The 19,057-nt window shown below is 41.0% G+C and overlaps 1 protein-coding gene across 1 annotated transcript; it reads left to right on the forward strand.

The window, feature by feature from the left end:
- The first annotated feature begins 1,726 nt into the window (after positions 1–1,726).
- Positions 1,727–18,494, forward strand: LOC124879583 (cholesteryl ester transfer protein, plasma). Its single transcript, XM_047384265.1, has 18 exons — positions 1,727–1,856; positions 2,138–2,333; positions 3,489–3,603; positions 3,690–3,821; positions 4,989–5,059; positions 5,509–5,596; positions 10,428–10,497; positions 10,583–10,643; positions 11,299–11,390; positions 11,544–11,643; positions 12,473–12,552; positions 14,326–14,376; positions 14,464–14,616; positions 16,087–16,154; positions 17,210–17,252; positions 17,632–17,704; positions 18,005–18,090; positions 18,177–18,494. Exons 2-18 carry the CDS (start codon positions 2,198–2,200, stop codon positions 18,252–18,254), a joined length of 1,497 nt encoding a protein of 498 aa, XP_047240221.1. The 5' UTR covers positions 1,727–1,856; positions 2,138–2,197; the 3' UTR covers positions 18,255–18,494.
- Positions 18,495–19,057: the final 563 nt, after the last annotated feature.

Here is a 19,057-nt window from a genome sequence, read left to right on the forward strand (position 1 = left end):
GAGTCCAACTCTTCTTTAAAGGTTGGACTCAATGGGCGAAGCTGTGGATAGAGTCCAACAATATCTGTCTGGTTTCATTCAACCCTACACACGAGTTTTGACTGTTTTCCTGCCAGTGTTGTTAAATTCCATCTCCCAAAACCCAGATTATCATGCCCAGGTCTCCACTCTCGCTTGCCACTGGCTAACACTGCACCCAACTACACGAGCTGTAAACGTACCATCCTGCTAATCAACAGAAATGATTAAATTGTATACCTCTGCTAGTTATTAGCACACCTAAATAAGATCAGTAACCCACCATCTTATCTCTTCTCTTTGTGCACCCTGTTGTACCTTCCGGGCTAAACCCTTCAGTCTGTAACATTCGGGCCAAATACAATTCAAAACTATGAATTATCACATGTGGAATTATATACTGAACAAAAAAGTGTGAAATAACTGAAAATATGTCTTATATTCTAGGTTCTTCAAAGTAGCCCTTACACAGCCTGGAGGTGTGTTTGGGGTCATTGTCCTGTTGAAAAATAAATGATGGTCCAACTAAACGCAAACCGGATGGAATAGCATGCCGCTGCAAGATGCTGTGGTAGCCATGCTGGTTCAGTATGCCTTCAATTTTGAATAAATCCCCAACAGTGTCACCAGCAAAGCAGCCCCACACCATCACACCTCCTCCTCCATGCTTCACGGTGGGAACCAGGCATGTAGAGTCCATCCATTCACCTCTTCTGCGCCGCACAAAGACACGGTGGTTGGAACCAAAGATCTCAAACTTGGACTCATCAGATCAAAGCACAGATTTCCACTGGTCTAATGTCCATTCCTTGTGTTCTTTAGCCCAAACAAGTCTCTTCTGCTTGTTGCCTGTCCTCAGCAGTGGTTTCCTAGCAGCTATTTTACCATGAAGGCCTGATTCACACAGTCTCCTCTTAACAGTTGTTCTAGAGATGTGTCTGCTGCTAGAACTTTGTGTGGCATTGACCTGTTCTCTAATCTGAGCTGCTGTTAACCTGCGATTTCTGAGGCTGGTGACTCGGATAAACTTATCGTCCGCAGCAGAGGTGACTCTTGGTCTTCCTTTCCTGGGGCGGTCCTCATGTGAGCCAGTTTCTTTGTAGCGCTTGATGGTTTTTGCGACTGCACTTGGGGACACTTTCAAAGTTTTCCCAATTATTCGGACTGACTGACCTTCATTTCTTAAGGTAATGATGGCCACTAGTTTTTCTTTACTTAACTGCTTTTTTCTTGCCATAATACAAATTCTAACAGTCTATTCAGTAGGACTATCAGCTGTGTACTGTATCCACCTCCTGCACATCACAACTGATGATCCCAACCCCATTTATAAGGCTTGAAATCTCACTTATTAAACCTGACAGGGCACACCTGTGAAGTGAAAACCATTTCAGGTGACTACCTCTTGAAGCTCATCAACAGAATGCCAAGAGTGTGTGGAGCAGTAATCAAAGCAAAAGGTGGCTACTTTGAAGAACCTAGAATATAAGACGTATTTTCAGTTGTTTCACACTTTTTTGTTCAGTATATAATTCCACATGTGTTAATTCATAGTTTTGATGCCTTCAGTGTGAAGCTACAGTATTCATAGTCATGAAAATAAAGAAAACTTTTTGAATGAGAAGGTGTGTCCAAACGTTTGGAATAACCAGTAGTGCATGAATACTAAGACTCAGCTCCTGTATCCAGTTACACTGGGAGCCTGCACGTCAAAACCCTCTTTGTTCAGACAGAGCTAAGTAGAGGTACCTGATCTACTGGACAGAGCAGGAAACCTGGAAGCTTTAGACAGAAATGTTTTTCCCATTTTTGCCATTTTTTAAAGGTCATTTCTGTGGGTATGTACAATATTGACTATTGCTTATTTTTTATGTGAATTGGATTGCTGAAAACTATAAGCTCTTTTTAGTTTTCGGTCATCTTATAAACCTTGTGTGGCTGTTACATCATAGAAGAAGTTGTACTCTGACCGTTTTTTTTCTACCACATCTGAGTCAGTGTTTGTCTCTTCACTCCTGTGGTAATCCACACGACTCCTCTGCTTCTGATTGGATGAAAGAGACAGTTTGTCCCTAGAAAGCTACAGTACACTGAACCTTTCATGACTGTGGGTTAATAGATGGTAGAACAATTGTTCCAGTAATTCAAGAGTTGAAGAGAAGGTCCATCCACAAGCAGAATGCCTGGCGACTTCTTTCCAAAGCTGCTGCTCCTGTCTCTGTTTGTGATGACCCACGGCTGTCTTCAGGACCCTGCTTCGGCCTACAAATTCACTGGAATTGTATGCAGACTTACCTACCCTGCTGCTGCTGTGTGTGAGTACTACATCCTTCAATCCAGTCTGAAGTTTTCTTGTAGTTTTCCACAGTGTCAGTGAAACTTTGCCAAATGCAACAAATGAATACAGTCCAACCAGAAAGGCTTCACACTTCAGATTCTCCATAGCAGGTTAAGTTAGAGAAATGATGACTTGTCTCATTGAGGTATTAAGGTGGCCTTGATGTATGTTAAGTGACTGTTTTTTTCTCTACCAAATCTATCAGAGGTTAGTTCCCACTTAAGCTTAATAAAAACAGAAACACATCCTATATTTGCCATACTGCTGTAAAATGCAGTCATGTGCAAGGTCTTTGATTCATCCATCATTGCTTTGTTTTCTTGCTTTTATGTTGGTCTTGATCAATAGTTATTCAGGACTTCAGAAGGTCCTCATTGTTTTACTTTGAACTTTGGCTTCTTTCTCACTTATTTCCTGTGCGGTATCTTACCATTTTCTGATGACTGTTCAACTGTTTGTTAACCCACATGACCTCTGACCTGTGAATCATTCAGGCAAAAGAAGGTTCCTAAAACCAAGGAATTAACTCATGTTGTTTCAGTACAAAACAAACAACTTAGAGAAGAATCACTTCCAAATTAAATCTTTAGGCTCTTTGTTCTTAAAATTTTCGATTTGGTCCCATTCCTGTAGATGAATCTATTAAAAATACCAATGGTAGCACAGTTTAACAGATAGAAAATTGAATTTTAGTATAAACAAGTAAAGAAGTAGTCACCTGTGCAAGAAAATGGACCTTATGCTCAAGATACCTACTAATACTGCATGTTTGAGTAGGAATGTGCTCATGTTGTCAGATTGGTGAGTGGTGCTTTGACACAACAAGGTATAAGGTTTGGGGGCAGGTTGGTTTGGGTAGCTTTTTTTCCTGAATAAATGAAATCATGCTTGCAGCTTGCACACTGCATTCTGTATTTTCCCAGGTTATCTCTGTCTAATATTCAAATGTGTCCAGTGATCTAATTGTGAAAAGTAAAAACAGAAGACATCTGTAAGGAAGCAAATAGTTTTTCATACCACTTTGTTTCATCTATTATCTCCCATTGAGTCTACGACTTTCTTTCACAATAACAAAGAGAAGCCCAATCCCCAGTTCACCTTGTTAAAACTATTTCTGTCTTTATGTCTTCAGTGAATGAGAAAACCACAAAGGTTATTGAAGCAGCATTCCAACATGCCCGTTATCCAAGTATGCAAGGAGAGAAATCTGCTGGTTTTTTTGGCAAAGTGTCATATGGCCTAGACAAGTAAGTAATCGCAGTCAAATTTCCACATAAATGTATCCAAAACATGTTATTGCATCTAACTGTTTTTCTCTTCTTAACTTACTCAGTTTGGAGATTTACAACCTGTCGATTGGCCGGAGTGAGTTTGAGCTGCGTCCGGGAAAAGGCATTGGTCTGGAGATAAACAATGTCTCTGCCGTGTTCAGTGGGACCGTCCAGTACGGATACGGCAACTGGCTGTAAGTCTGAGTGTGCAAGTGTGGAGCAAACAGTCGCTACAGTGCCTTGTAAACATATTCATTTCCACTTTTTCTTGTTTTGTAACATTAAAACCACAAATCGCAATTTATTTGATCCAAAATTTACATCATAAATGTGTAAGAGAAGGGATAAAATTTTTAAAAAATAAAAATCAGAAAAAATGTGACTTGCATTTGTATTCAGCTGCTGAAGTCAGTGTTTTGTGGAAAATTAGAGCTCCAAGTCTTTTGGAGTGTGTCCCGTCAGCCTTGTATTTCTATAGGCTTTCCCATTCTTCTTTGCAAAACAGCTCATAATCAGAGTGTCTGAGAACATCAATTTTCTAGTCATTCCACAGATTCTCAGTTAGATTTAGATCTAAACTTTGATTAGGCCATTCTAACACATGAATACGCTTTTATCTAAAGCATTCTATTGTAGATCAGACAGTATGTTAATCATTGTTATGTCGTTTTCCTGCTAGAATGTAACCCTCGGCCCCAGTCTCAGGTATTGTGCAGCTTTCAACACATTTGCTTCCAGGGATTGCTCCATCTATTTTCCCATCAACTCTGAGCAGCTTCCCTGTACTTTCTGAAAAAAGGCATGCCCTGCTACAACCTTGTTTCATGGCACAGAAGGTGTGTTTAGGGTAATATACATTGTTATCCCCCAAATGTAGCTTTTGCCTATAGGCCAAAAAGTAAAATTTTTCCTTATCTGATCAGAGCACCTTCTTCAACATGTTTGCTTTCCAACCTGCAAGGCTTGTGATCAAACAGCACTTGTGACTGTGATTGCCATTTTTCAGCATTTTCTTTTTATTTGTTTTTTATAAAAGCCAGAATGGTGCAGTGCACTACTGAGAGTGGTCCTGTCAAAAGATTCTCTCACTTGAGCTGTGGATCTCTGCAGCTACTCCATAGTGACTACGGGCTTCTTGGTTGCCACTCTGATTATTTTATTTATATTGTATTTAGGGGTAACAGAGCAAAATGGACAGTATTCAGATCTTTATTTGTAAAATCAATAAAAATTGAAAACCACATTTACTGTTCTGCTATCACCTAACATACCAATAAAATACACTGAGGTTTATGATTCTAACTTTAGATAGAAAAACTGTTTTTATGATTCCTTGTTTATTGTTATTCTCTTGTCACTAGAGTTAATCTTGCACAGAGACTTGATTTTGAGATTGAAACTCAGATCGATCTTGGAATCAATCCGAAACTTTGTAAGTAACTCACATTTTTTCCCCTTTACTAAAGTTGTATAAGACAGATTTTATTTGACTAGTTGTAGTTTTTTTGGAGTACGTTGAACTTTGAGCTCCAATATGTTCCACAGACTCGTTTCACAGTTGTACTCTTTGTTATTTTGGTCAAGTAATTTCAAATTTTTAAAAAATCATTAAATTTACAGAAAATCATCTTTATGTCTGTGTTATATATGATCTTATTTGCTACAGATCAACACAAATTTTTATCCTGTGTGCACTCCTAAGTCCTCAAGAAATCCTTACAACATCCTTTCTCAATCTCAACAGACTTGTCAATCACATGTTCTGATACCAGTTTTTGGGTCTAATTCTAACATTTAATACCACAGATAGACAGTTACATGCTCTCTGTCTTCCTTTCTTTCTAATACATTCTTCTTGCTGTTCTCAATCTTTTTGTTCAGACTGCGGTAAATCAAAGGTAGCAGCAGACACATCTGATTGTTACCTAAATTTTCAAAGGTTTCGCCTGTACCTGCAGGGAGACAAGGAGTAAGTTATGACACTACATTAAATATAAAAAAGTGTAAAAACATAGGTTAAAATCCAGGTTTTTGTGATGTAAAAAAATGGCATCAAGATTAATAACTTTGAAACTTGTTCCGCTTTGACTCAGACACCTACTCTGTGAGATTCAGCTGAAAACAAACACATCTGTTAAGGGGAAACTTATAGAATTTATTAAAACAATATATTAACAACAGTGTTATAACATGATTGCATAAGTGCTCTCTTAAACCTATGCTGTACTTTGTTGAATCATCTTCTTGATTTTGTAGCCTTGGGTGCACACTTGCCATTTGTTGACCACCATCAGTAGGTAAGGCAGGTGATGTGTCTTGCCCAAGGACACGACTGAGACAGACATAGCGGGGGCTTGAGCCAGTTACAAGACGAACCCCTTCCACCGCCGCCATGGTCGCCCTAAAGGGGAAGAGTACACAAAAGTCTACAGCATTTTAAATATACCTTAACACAGTAAATTATTGATCGTTATGATCAATAATAATGGAAAATATGGAACAACAGTGACATTACTGAAACTGCACATTTTCCATAACTGGAAAAAAACAACAGAAACTACTGAATACGGCTCCCAGGAGCCTTACAGGAACCCAAAAGCTACTGCAAGTGCACAGGTTATCCTCAGTCTTTTGTATTCATATGTTTTGTTTTTTGGTTTATTGTAACCAAAAGCCCTGATAGGTACAGACATTGCAAATTAGCTCAGGCTATATATGTTGTTATTTGTTCATTTTTAAATCCTGTCCCTATAAAAATAAATAAATTCATTTTATGTGTCTGTACTAAAGAGAAGAATTGAAATAAGTTTTGCATTCCAGTAAAAAAATCTGGTAAATTCTGCAAAACTTTGTAGAAAGATGTATTGTCTGATGAAATGAAAATCAAACCTTTGGTTGTACATCACCAATAAAACACCATACACTTAATGAAACATGGTGGTGGCAGCATCATGATATGGAACCTATTCACTTCAGATCAAACTAGACTTTTTGTCAATGTATATACATTTTAGAGAAGTTCTACATACCTGTCAGTTTTGACCCATAACCTCATGAAGTCTCCATGGAGAGGAGTTTAATTTGTCAGCATCATCATGAGCATGTATCTAAACCAGGGGTCTCCAACTTCAGTCCTCTAGAGTTACTATCCTGCAACGTTTAGATACATCCCTTCTCCAGTCAATTCCCTCATCAGCATTCAGTCATTCAACTCTGTAGGCCTGGCAATGAGCCATTCATTTGATTCAGGTGAGTTGGGAGGGGATGCACCTAAAGGTTGTAGGATAGTACCTCTTCAGGGCTGATCTAAACAAACAAAAAAAGTTGTGTAACAAGAATAATAATAAGATTTTAAAAATGCCCTATCCAGAATTTAAAACTAAATCTGACCAAAAATCAGTGGGCTCTTCTCAAAAGGGCTGTGGACAAGAGGTGCAAAATTAGAAACATTTTTGCAAGGCAGAGTGGACATGTGCTGCTAATCCAAGATATGGTATTCTGACAGATTCCTATTAAAGAAGACTAAATGCTGAAATTGATTCAAATTGTACTCGTACTCATCGTCTTCCGCTTTATCTGGGACTGGGTCGCAGACTCAGCAGAGATGCCCAGACATCCTTCTCCCCAGACACCCCCTCCAGCTCCTCCGGGGGGAGCCCAAGGCGTTCCCAGGCCAGCCGAGAGACATAGTATCTTCAGCATGTCCTGGGCTGACCCCTGGGCCTCCTCCCGGTGGGACGTGCCTGGAACACCTCCCGAGGAAGGCGTCCAGGAGGCATCCGATAAAGATGCCCGAGCCACCTCAACTGGCTCCTCTCGATGTGGAGGAACAGTGGCTCTACTCCGAGCCTCTCCCGGATGGCCGAGCTCCTCACCCTATCTCTAAGGGAGTGCCCGGCCACCCTACGGAGGAAGCTCATTTCAGCCGCTTGTATCCGGGATCTCGTTCTTTCGGTCATGACCCAAAGTTCATGGCCATAGGTGAGGGTAGGAACGTAGACCGATCAGTAAATCGAGAGCTTTGCTTTTCGGCTCAGCTCTCTGTTCACCACAACGGACTGGCACAGTGCCCCCATTACTGCGGCAGCCACACCGATCCGTCTGTCGATCTCCCGCTCCATTCTTCCCTCACTTGTGAACAAGACCCCGAGATACTTGAACTCCTCCACTTGAGGCAGGAACTCCCCTCCAACCTGAAGAAGACAAGCCACCCTTTTCCAGTCGAGTACCATGGCCTCTGACCTGGAGGAGCTGATCTTCATCCCAGCCACTTCACACTCGGCTGCGAACCGCCTTAGCGCATGCTGTAGGTCTTGGCTAGAGGGGGCCAGCAGGACCACGTCATCCGCAAAAAGAAGAGACGAAATCCACTGGTCACCAAACCAGACCCCCTCCGGCCCTTGGCTGCTCCTAGAAATCCTGTCCATAAAAGTTATGAACAGGACCGGTGACAAAGGGCAGCCCAGCCGGAGTCCAACATGCACTGGGAACAGGTCCGACTTAGTGCTGGCAATGTGAACCAAACTCCTGCTCCGCTTGTACAGGGACCGGATGGCCCCTAATAATGGGTCCCCGATTCCATACTCCTGGAGCACCCCCCACAGGGCATTACAAGGGACACAGTCAAATGCTTTCTCCAGGTCCACAAAACACATGTGGACCGGTTGAACAAACTCCCATGAACCCTCAAGTACCCTGTAGAGGATATAGAGCTGGTCCAGTGTTCCACGGCCGGGACGAAAACCACACGGCTCCTCCTGAAGCCAAGGTTTGACTATCGGCCGGACTCTCCTTTCCAATACCCTGGCGTAGGCCTTACCAGGGAGGCTGAGGAGTGTGATCCCCCTGTAGTTGGAACACACCCTCAGGTCACCCTTCTTATGAAGGGGGACCACCAACCCACTCTGCCAGTACAGAGGCACTGTCCCCGACCGCCACACAATGTTGAAGAGGTGTGTCAACCATGACAGCCCCACAACATCCAGAGATTTGAATCAGAATCAGAATCAGAATCAGAAAAGCTTTATTGCCAAGTACGTTTTTGGACATACAAGGAATTTGTTTTGGTGTAGTCGGTGCAATACAGTACAAATTAAACAGTATAAACTGAGGTACTCAGGGCGGATCTCATCCACCCCCGAAGCCTTGCCACCATGGAGCTTTTTAACCACCTCGGTGACTTCAGCCTGGGTGATGAAAGAGTCTAACCCTGAGTACCAGCCTCTGTTTCCACCAGGGAATGCGTGATGGCAGGATTGAGGAGATCCCTGAAATACTCCTTCCACCGCCCGATAATTTCCCAGGGTCGAGGTCAGCAGCCTCCCACCCCCACTGTAAACAGTGTTGGCAAGCACTGCTTCCCCCTCTTGAGGCGCCGGAGGGCAACCGGTAGTCCTTCTCCATGCCCTCACCGAACTCCTCCCAGGCCCGGGTTTTTGCCTCTGCCACAGCCTGGGCCGCGGCACACTTGGCCTCATGGTACCCATCAGCCGCCTTAGGAGTCCCACAAGCCAACCCAGGCACCGGAGACCTTACGGCAGGAGCTACAGGCAGCAGCATCGACAATAGATGCGGAGAACATGGTCCACCCGGACTCTATGTCTCCAACATCCCCCAGAATCTGGTAAAAGCCCTCCCGGAGTTGGGAGTTGAATACGTCCCTGGCCGAGGGCTCTGCCCCTCACTATGCGCTTGGGCCTGCCAAGTCTGTCTGGCTTTCTCCTCTTCCAGCGGATCCAACTCACTACCAGGTGGTGATCAGTGGACAGCTCAGCCCCTCTCTTCACCCGAGTGTCCAAAACATGCGGCCAAAGGTCTGACGATACGACAACAAAGTCGATCATTGACCTCCTGCCTAGGGTGTCCTGGTGCCAAGTGCACTGATGGACACCCTTATGCTTGAACATGGTGTTCATTATGGACAATCCCTGACTAGCACAGAAGTCCAATAACGAAACACCACTCGGTTTCAGATCAGGGAGGCCATTCCTCCGATCACACCTCTCCAGGTGTCACTGTCGTTTCCCACATGGGCGTTGAAGTCCCCCAGCAGAATAATTGAGTCCCCAGGAGGGGCACTATCCAGCACACCCGACATGGAAGCCAAGAAGGCCGGGTACTCCACACTACCGATCCGCCCGTAGGCCGAAACGAAAGTCAGAGACCAGTTCCCAAACCGAAGGCGCAGGGATGCGACCCTCACATCCACTGGGGCAACAAGCAAACCCACCCCAGCACGCCGCCTCTCCCCGTGGGCCACTCCAGAGTAGAAGAGAGTCCAGCCCCTCTTGAGGAGGTGGGTTCCAGAGCCCACACTGCACGTGCAGGTGAGCCTGACTATTTCTAGTCGATATCTCTCGACCTCCCGCACAAGCTCAGGCTCCTTCCCCCCAATGAGGTGACATTCCACATCTCTAGAGCCAGCCTAAGCATGCGGGGATCGGGCCGCCGAGGTTTCCACCTTCGCCTGCCCCCCAAGCCTCTTTGCACCGGTTTCAAATTGTATTTTAGCAAAATATTAACTTCAGGTTTTGCACAATTATGCATCCAGGTTATCGCAGCTTTTCATGCTTTCTATATTTTGTTCTCTAACAGATTTGTTTGTCAGTGGTTTTGTACAGGATAAATGTCATAAATGATGGTGGAAAAAGTTTTGAAGTAGTTATTCTTAGTCTCATTTTTTTATATTACAAAAGCATGGCATTTTAACAGAGGTGTGAAGAGTTTGGAGTTATGCCAGAGAAATAAACTCCATCACATGTGTTCCGGTCCTGATGTGTGTTTCATTGTTTGTTGGTCAGGCCCAACTGGCTGAAGAAGCTTTTCACTGACTTCATCACCTTCACAGTCAAACTGGTCGTCAAGGGACAGGTGAGGTTGGAGACCACAGGTTTTGTTGTTTTCATATCATCTAACAGTTTACCTAAAACAGTGACAAGTATGTCCTCAAATACAGATCTGTAAAGAGATCAACAAGCTGGCGGACATCCTGGCTGAATTTATACAAGACACAGCAGGTGAGTGTTATGTTATCTGTTAAACCAAGGTTAGTGATTTGTCAGTGCCTACTTAGCCATACTGATGAAATAACTTACCTTTAAAAAGTTTAAACAGATTGAAGCTTACTGACATGACCTTTAAACCTTTTAACTTCATAAATAAATCAAAATATATCAGCACCTTTCTCAATCTGAGACAGGTTATGACTCATCTTTTCTTGGCAAAAAGCTTTTCCCTTTTATCAACCACAATAAAATCAGGAAGGTGTTTATTTGAAGAACAGTATTAAGTATTTTCTTTTAGTTTAAGTTTCTAAGTTTTTTAGTTGGAAGAACAAAATAACCTTTATTAACTAGAGATGCACCGACATTGCTCCTACTGGCCGACATTGATTTCCGTGGTTCTTTGAGGCCTGATTTATTTTATTTTTTTGGATTAACATTTGAAAACTTGCTTAAACTTAGTTTTTAACTAACTAACTGACAGTAAATCTTATTTCTCTGGGTGTCTGGCCTGCTGATCAACGGTCTGGACAAGTTAGTAGATTTCTTTCGCTGGCTGTTAAATCGGTGCATCAGTATTATGAAGAAAAGTTGTTACCTTCATGCTTCATTTGAATAATTTCTAAAATTGTCATAACATTTGAAATTTGGGCTTTGTGTGCATTTACAGCGGACTTCCTCAGCGATGGCGGCATTAACGTGGACATTGGTGTAACTACAACTCCTGTCATCCTTGCTAACTACATAGAGTCATACCACAAGGTTAAAAATGTCATTTGCAATCTTAAGATTCTGATATAGTGAATATCTTTTATTTTGTCAGAATTGTATTAGATTATAAAATGTTCCTTTAGTGATTATGATGGGTAATTAACCTGTGTTAACCATGTTAACCATTTTGTTTATCCCCTTTAGGGTCTGACAAGCTACCTAAACACAACATCTGTGATCAACAACTCAGTTTTTCACCCAAATCAACTGACTGAAAACAGGATGCTTTACTTCTGGTTCTCAGGTTGGCTTTAGGCAAAATGCTTTCAAAATAATATGCAGTGGTGTCATTTTTCTTCTCTAAAAATGTGCTCTGAGAATAAAAACACAGCTGAAGTATAATTTTCCACCATTAAAAAAAAGCAAAAAACTGGGTAGAATTGGGCTCTTTGTCAAAAGTTGTCGACCTGACAAGCTTTTGTTAAGGCTTGTGAATCATCTTAATAGAACGAAGCAAAATGACATGAGTACCTGGCTTAAAATGATATCTCGAGCTCTTTGATGATGAAATCTGACTATTCCATTCTGCCTCTCAGCTGTCTCAATGAATTGCACTTATGTGGTTATTTCTGTCAGGTTTTCCTGAAATCCATAAGGTGTTCTTACACATGTATCAAATTTTACAACAAAGAAATGATATGTTGTACAGTTGTAGTGATATGTTGTACAGATGACAAACTATTGCAAAATTTTGTTTGATTTTACAGAAAAGTCTTCCTAGTTGATTTTAAAACCTGCTCCTATATCAGTAAACAAACTTACACCAGTCAAGTAAAACCTTAATTAATTGGTATTGATATTTTAACAGATGTATTTTATTTCTGAGAAAAAACCCAAAAACCCATAGTAACTAATAACTAAAACATCTTTTTTTCTTGTCTTAGGTAACCAAGACTTTGTATTGCTATGACAACAAAGCTGGATATAAACAAACCACCAACTTCTTGTCTCTTCTTCCAACTAGACATGTGCTTTAAATTTAAAATTCCTTGTCTTTTGGCATTTTGAGAAGCACATTTTTTCCTTTCCATATCATCACAGCAGCTTTGTTGTTTTCTTTTACTTAACAACAGATGAAGTTTTTAAACCACTGATTGCTGCTGCTCATCAAGATGGACGCTTCCAACTCAACATTTCATCAGAAGAGGTCAAAGTAAGTACCTCACTTTAGAAATCTTCATTTGGAATTTAGTGTTGCCCTGGGGTGGTGGTGGGTCTGGCATCCTGCACCTCAGCTATAATGCACTAGAGACACTTAGGGCTTTGGGGTTGGGGTGAGAGGCACTCTACTGTCAACAAGCAGAGGGGTCTTGTAGACACCAGCCACAACCCCAATTGTAATGCACTTATACATATCTGCTTGGGAGGCACGGGGTGGTCCCAAGGGTCCCATCACAGGCCTGTGTCTGTTTTGGATTGTATTTCACCCTGGGACTGTCCCCCCAGGATGAAATACAATGTGTCCCTCCTACCTGGTCCCTCCGGATCCGAACGCTATGGTGAACTGGTGCCTGCCTGACGTGTTGGGGGCTCTGGGCGGTCTTCCCTGCTTAAGGGTCTTGCTGCCAGGGGTTGGTGAGAGGGCTCTAGGTTGCCGGCAGGGCAGTTCCCAAGCTAAGCCTGCTTGTGGCAGTGTGGCTGGGTTGGGGTGGTTTGGTGCCCTGCATCTCACTCTGTGCCCCTTTGGTCTGGAGGCTGCTCCTGTGCCTTGCTGTCGACCTACTTCAGTGCTGGGCGTGGGGCTGCCCTGAGGTGATGCTTTATGTCTGCCTGCCTGGGACTGCTGCAGCCTACCACAGCCGGGTCTACCGAACCTTTGACACTCTTAGATGCTGTAGTTTGCAGGCCATCTACTGTTCTTGCTAGACTTACAAATGTACACTTTTAGGTGACAACCCCACACTCACACAAGCCCACTCAACACAAACACATTTATTTCTACACATATGCCCACCCACCAACGCACACACACAGGCACACACACACACACACACACACACACACACACACACACACACACACACACACACACACACACACACACACACACACACACAAACACACACACACATACACACACACACACACACAAACACACACACACATACACACACACACACACACACACACCAACACATGATTACTCAAAATGGTTGAAAAAATCATACAAACACAGATTACTATAACATCATCGTGGCCTGCCTTCTTTGATGCTGGATTGAATCCAGAAATACAAAAGTCAGTCATGCAATTAGGATTGAAATGAGCTTCCTCCGTAGGGTGGCCGGGCACTCCCTTAGAGATAGGGTGAGGAGCTCGGCCATCCGGGAGGAGCTCGGAGTAGAGCCGCTGCTCCTCCACATTGAGAGGAGCCAGTTGAGGTGGCTCGGGCATCTATACCGGATTCCTCCTGGGGAGGTGTTCCAGGCACGTCCCACCGGGAGGAGGCCCAGGACACGCTGGAGGGACTATGTCTCTCGGCTGGCCTGGGCACGCCTTGGGCTCCCCCCGGAGGGGCTGGAGGAGGTGCCTGGGGAGAGGGACGTCTGGGCGTCTCTGCTGACTCTGCTGCCCCCACGACCCGGTCCCGGATAAGCGGAAGACGACGAGTACGAGTATTAGTTCTTTAATTTAACTATTTACCATAAACAATTTATAAGCTTGCTTTTTATTTACAACGCTTTGTGATGGTTTTGTCTGAGAAAGTTTAAAAAAAGAAACTTGACTCACTTACTTACTTTTTTAACGGGTCACGAATGTCATACGGCCCTATACAAATTAAATTTATAAAGAATGAGATCAAAAATGTCTCTTCGGATTAGAAAGGTTGTTGACCCCTGGCCTACGCAATGAAATTAAATACAGAGTGGTACAACTGTTCAAACTAAAACTGTTCCATTTTTTGTTCATGTCCAATCAATTTCAGGCACTTTTTAAAACAAGTCTCTCCAGCACCCAGCCTGAATATATTGAAAAGGTAATTATTAAAAATCATTTCACTCATTTCCTAAAACAATTCTTGTTATTTTAAGTATGAGATGTTGCTTTGTTTCTGGCTGTTTAGTGTCTATTGGAATCAGCCTCTCCCGAACTGAGAGTGTGGAGTTCATCTGTTCCCACTCTGACCACCACCACCATGGGAACATCGGTCTGGGCTCAGGCTACTGGAGAGCTCTACTGTGGGAGTCAAAACAAACCAACGCTCTTCTTTCAGACGGTACGTCAAGACATTTTCATTGAGTTTTGGAATGTTGCTGCAAAAAGGTGACTTCAGTTCTTGTGCCCCTAGAGGTTCCTTTACTAACACAGGAAGATAGAAGGGTTAAGAAAACAATTTAGTTAAAAGCAACTGAACAATTAAAATGTTCATAAAATCATCAATTCAAACTTTAAATAATCAGAAAAGATTAAACTGATAAATGGTAAAACAGTTATATTCATGCGAAAAAGAAAGTACACCTTTTCATTTGTACGTTTTTGTAACTGGTCTTTATCAGCTGCTAAAGGTGTTTAAATCTAGCTTTATTTTGAAACAACGATGTAGTCAAACTGGAAAAGCTGTGTGTGGAAAAACTAAGTACACCATCGCTCCTTGTATAAAAATAGCAGCTAGGTGTTAGTCATGGAATACATTTGATTATCTGTTCAGCATCAGTGTCACCATTTCTGTAAAATCAGTGGTTTGGGCAGGTTGATGTTCTGCAGCTTACAGCTGTGTGTTGACACAATGCCAAGATGGAAAGTCATCAACAGTGACATTAGAGAAGCAATTGTTGGCCATCAATCTGGGAAGGCTTATAAGGCAATTTCCAGTTTCCATTCCATCTATATATCAGTTTTTGAAATACAAGGTCATTTTATTGTACAATTAAGATTAGATATAGATATTTTCAGAACCTGATTCAGACCAGATAATTTTTATTATGCTTTGACATTTACAGTCAAGAATAAAAAGATCATGACTGTTGCTCAAATTACTAATATATGAAAATAATAATGATTTAACATCCATATGTCACGATCAATATCATGTTCCTTCAGTACGTGTTCCTCTTACATAACTCAGAAAATGTTTGTGTTGGCTCCACAACAGATACAATAGTTAATAATTAAACAAAAGAGTTGTCTAACTCAGTATTAAACGTGCTGCTCTGCCAAATTTCCAGTGCATTTATCTTCTTTTATTTACAATTTATTAAAAATGACATGTTAGACATTATTTATACAATTGTCTACAAACAATTTAAAAATCTTTATTTGCATGACTGCAAGCAAACCCCTTTTATAATTACTGACCACCTTTTTGTATGTCTCCACAAGTTTTGAAATGAATCATTTTTGGCTTAACTGTATATATACATAGGGTCCCCTTTAGGAAATTTATTTTTGACTCACTTCTTTCCACATAGCTTTCACAAAAAATTGGAAAAAAAAACCCCCCACAAAAAGCGGCAATTAAATTAAGCAAACACAATTCAGTTACAGTAAAGTACAACTTTACTGTATCTTTTGGTAGGTTGTCTTTCCAAAAGAAATCAGTCTTCATCAGCCATCAAGCAAAGCATTAAAAAAACACATAAATGTATTAAAGAAATATATTTGCATTGGTATTTACCTTTAGCCATTATTTCATCTTTTGTTTGGTTTCGTCTATTTAATTGATCTTTGTTTGTTCCTGGATTTATAGAACGTTACAATAGATGTCACAGCTTCCTATGCAGACAAGAAGCTTTTCCTCCATGGTAAACCGCAAGAGTAAGAGCCTTTCTTTTAATACAAAGAAACATACTGAACCAGCTTTTCTGCAAAGACTGCAAAATACACATGCCTCAATCCTCAGTCTTTTTTACATTTTGTTTAAACAGGCAAAATGTTGCAATGACAGCATTAACTGTTTGTTCTTTGTAGTTTGCCTCAATTTCACTAGAAAGGGAAAACTTAAGACTGCAGTTCAGAGCTGGACAGTTAAAATGATGAAGAGAACATTTTGCATCCTGCAAAATGTTGCAGGAGGATTCAATGCTCCATTAAATACTCCTGGAGTCTTTTCATCCATGTTTAGGATGACAAGACAAAATACATTCGTCTGGTCTCAGAACAGATATGACAACTTTTGTCTTGTGGCTGTAGCAACAGATGTCTCCTTGTATCCGTTCCCTGTCTTTTGAAGATTAATACCATCCTGAGTTACTTTGAGGCTATGTTCTCTTGTCTTTCCCATTTTAAATCTCAGAGAAATTGGCTTCTGTGTCATATCATATCTATACCCCAAGATGGCTTTCTGATTAAAAGTCCACAGTCACTCTAATTAAGTATAACTTCAAACTGCTTCAGTGACATTTATTTATAGGAATTGTTAGGGAAGCCAATGAATGGGGCACCAGTGATTTGTTAAAAAGAATATTTTTAACAAGGACTTTCTCAGTTTTTTGTTTTTTTTTAAGAGAATATTATTGGAAAAAACAAATTATGCAAAGAGTTTTTGCACATTTTTTAAAAGGGTGCCCATAAATGTGGAGGGTGCTGTAAGTAAATTTTTTTTTCATGTATTTATAATTTAGACAAAAGCTTATCCAAGAAAAGCAAACTAATTTTCTTCAGTTAAGAAGTCATCGATTAGAGTTACTTTGACCAATATTTACTCAAACAGAATAAAGTGACTAACTTTTTAAAAAATATATATCTTTCATTTGACATTGATCAGGCAAAATTTAAATCTACAGTTAAAAAATGTAGTCCAATTAAGTCGGTGTGTGCAGTTTCTGTTGCTAATAGGATTTGCTTTTTTGTAATGGAAATTATGTTTACAGGATCTTTGTAGTCCGAGCTGAGCTGCCTCCACAGAATCAACGGGTAAATAGTTTTTTATTCATATTTTTAAATATATATATGTATGTGTGTGTGTGTTTACCTCAACATGATCAAATGCCCCACATATGAGGAAAACAAAAAGCAATGGCAAAATGTGAAAAATAAGATTTACACATGTGAAAATATAACATTTTGCAACACAATATAATTTTCACCTGAGAACACATTGAAAAACCTTCAACGTGATTCAGATGGCCCCACGGCTCTGATGTGGGCATCACATACAGGGTTTATTATGGCCATTACATTTGATCCAATTGATTTCACACATTGCATAAGCATTATTTTTACAGACATGAATGCAGAGTATGCTTTGATGTGTAATTAGAGTTTTTTCTTTCACTCGTCTCTCTGTTTCCAGATATACGATGAGGCACAAATTGAGTTTATAAGAGAAGCTGTGGATAAAATAGGCATTCCTAAAGTCCTGTCTGGTATGAAAAATACCCACTAAACACAAACCACAACCTTCCAGTGCTAAACATATATTCTCTCCAAATGTATAAAGCATTTTGGTTAATGTCACCTTTTTAAGCATCACCCTCGACTTTTAATTTAATTTTAATTATACTTAACATTTTTTAATTTACTGTGATTCATGTGATTTCTGTTAATGGTGAAAAGTCCCCCCCCCCCCCCCCCCCGTCCCTCCTAATATGTGGTCTTTCATTGTTGCTCCATAAAATCCTTGTTGTGTCTGTAGCTGCAGCTGAGAAATGTGTTGTGTGTTCCAGTTTTGCAGGTGGAGATAACCAGGCTGATGGACAAACAGGGGGCAAACTTGTTTGACATCATTAACCCTGAGGTGCTTCATCAGGAAGTAAGAGATGTTTTTTACGCTTATTTTTTGTCCCAGTTAATGGTCCGTATATATCTACACTGTTCTTACCTCTCTCTGTCCTGAAGGGATATGTTGTGACTCATATGGATTTCGGCTTCCCTCACCATCTCCTTGTGGACTTCCTCAAGAGAACACTGCAGTAACAAGGGGGTTTTTAACCATCTGGGACTAGTGCCGTTTTATATCTTTTCAGCTTCACTGTTTACCTTAAATTTAGGAAGCAAATAAGTTAGAAAGATATTTTACGTTGTTGATGGTACTGACCTAATCTGGAAAACCTTTTCCACATACAAAAGAACCCACTAAACATTTATTCAGGATTGATTTATGTTTGTGTTCACTTGTAGTTTTCTATATGTTATTAAAATTATAGACTCAGATAACTGTTTTGTTTTGTTTATTTATTCATGAACAAATTCCAGTGAGTTCTGCACAATTGTGAATTCTGGTGACCAGAAGTAAACAGTTCTTGTTTATGCTCAGGTTCACTACATGCCAAACTAAACAGCAAGTGAGATACACCCGAAGAAAACAGGAATTCAGCTTGTCCTTCAACATCAACCCAGATTTCCTGGATTTCAATTACATTTAATATTTTCTTAGAACCATTTCAAACACATTGTTTCTCCCATTAAAATACGTCATAGAAGATTGCTTATTTTCTGTTGTACTTATTCAGTGTTGCTTTCCTGCCTCTGCTCCTTATTTGCTTTTCTTCTTGGTTGGTCTAGTACTAAAGTGCCGCCAGGTGGTGGTATTCGTCTTTTGTTACGACATGTCAACTCTGCCGTCATGAGCTCATTGAGGTTCACAGCATGTAGGGCGTTTATGTTTTCAAAAGGATTATTATGGGAGGTTTTTTAAATATTGAACTCATAGATAGATATAGATGATAAAACTACAAAACGTTTGCATCATTACTGATGCAGGATTCTTACAGCATCAT

Source organism: Girardinichthys multiradiatus, chromosome 2, assembly GCF_021462225.1.
Source record: "Girardinichthys multiradiatus isolate DD_20200921_A chromosome 2, DD_fGirMul_XY1, whole genome shotgun sequence".
NCBI classification, from domain to species: domain Eukaryota; kingdom Metazoa; phylum Chordata; class Actinopteri; order Cyprinodontiformes; family Goodeidae; genus Girardinichthys; species Girardinichthys multiradiatus.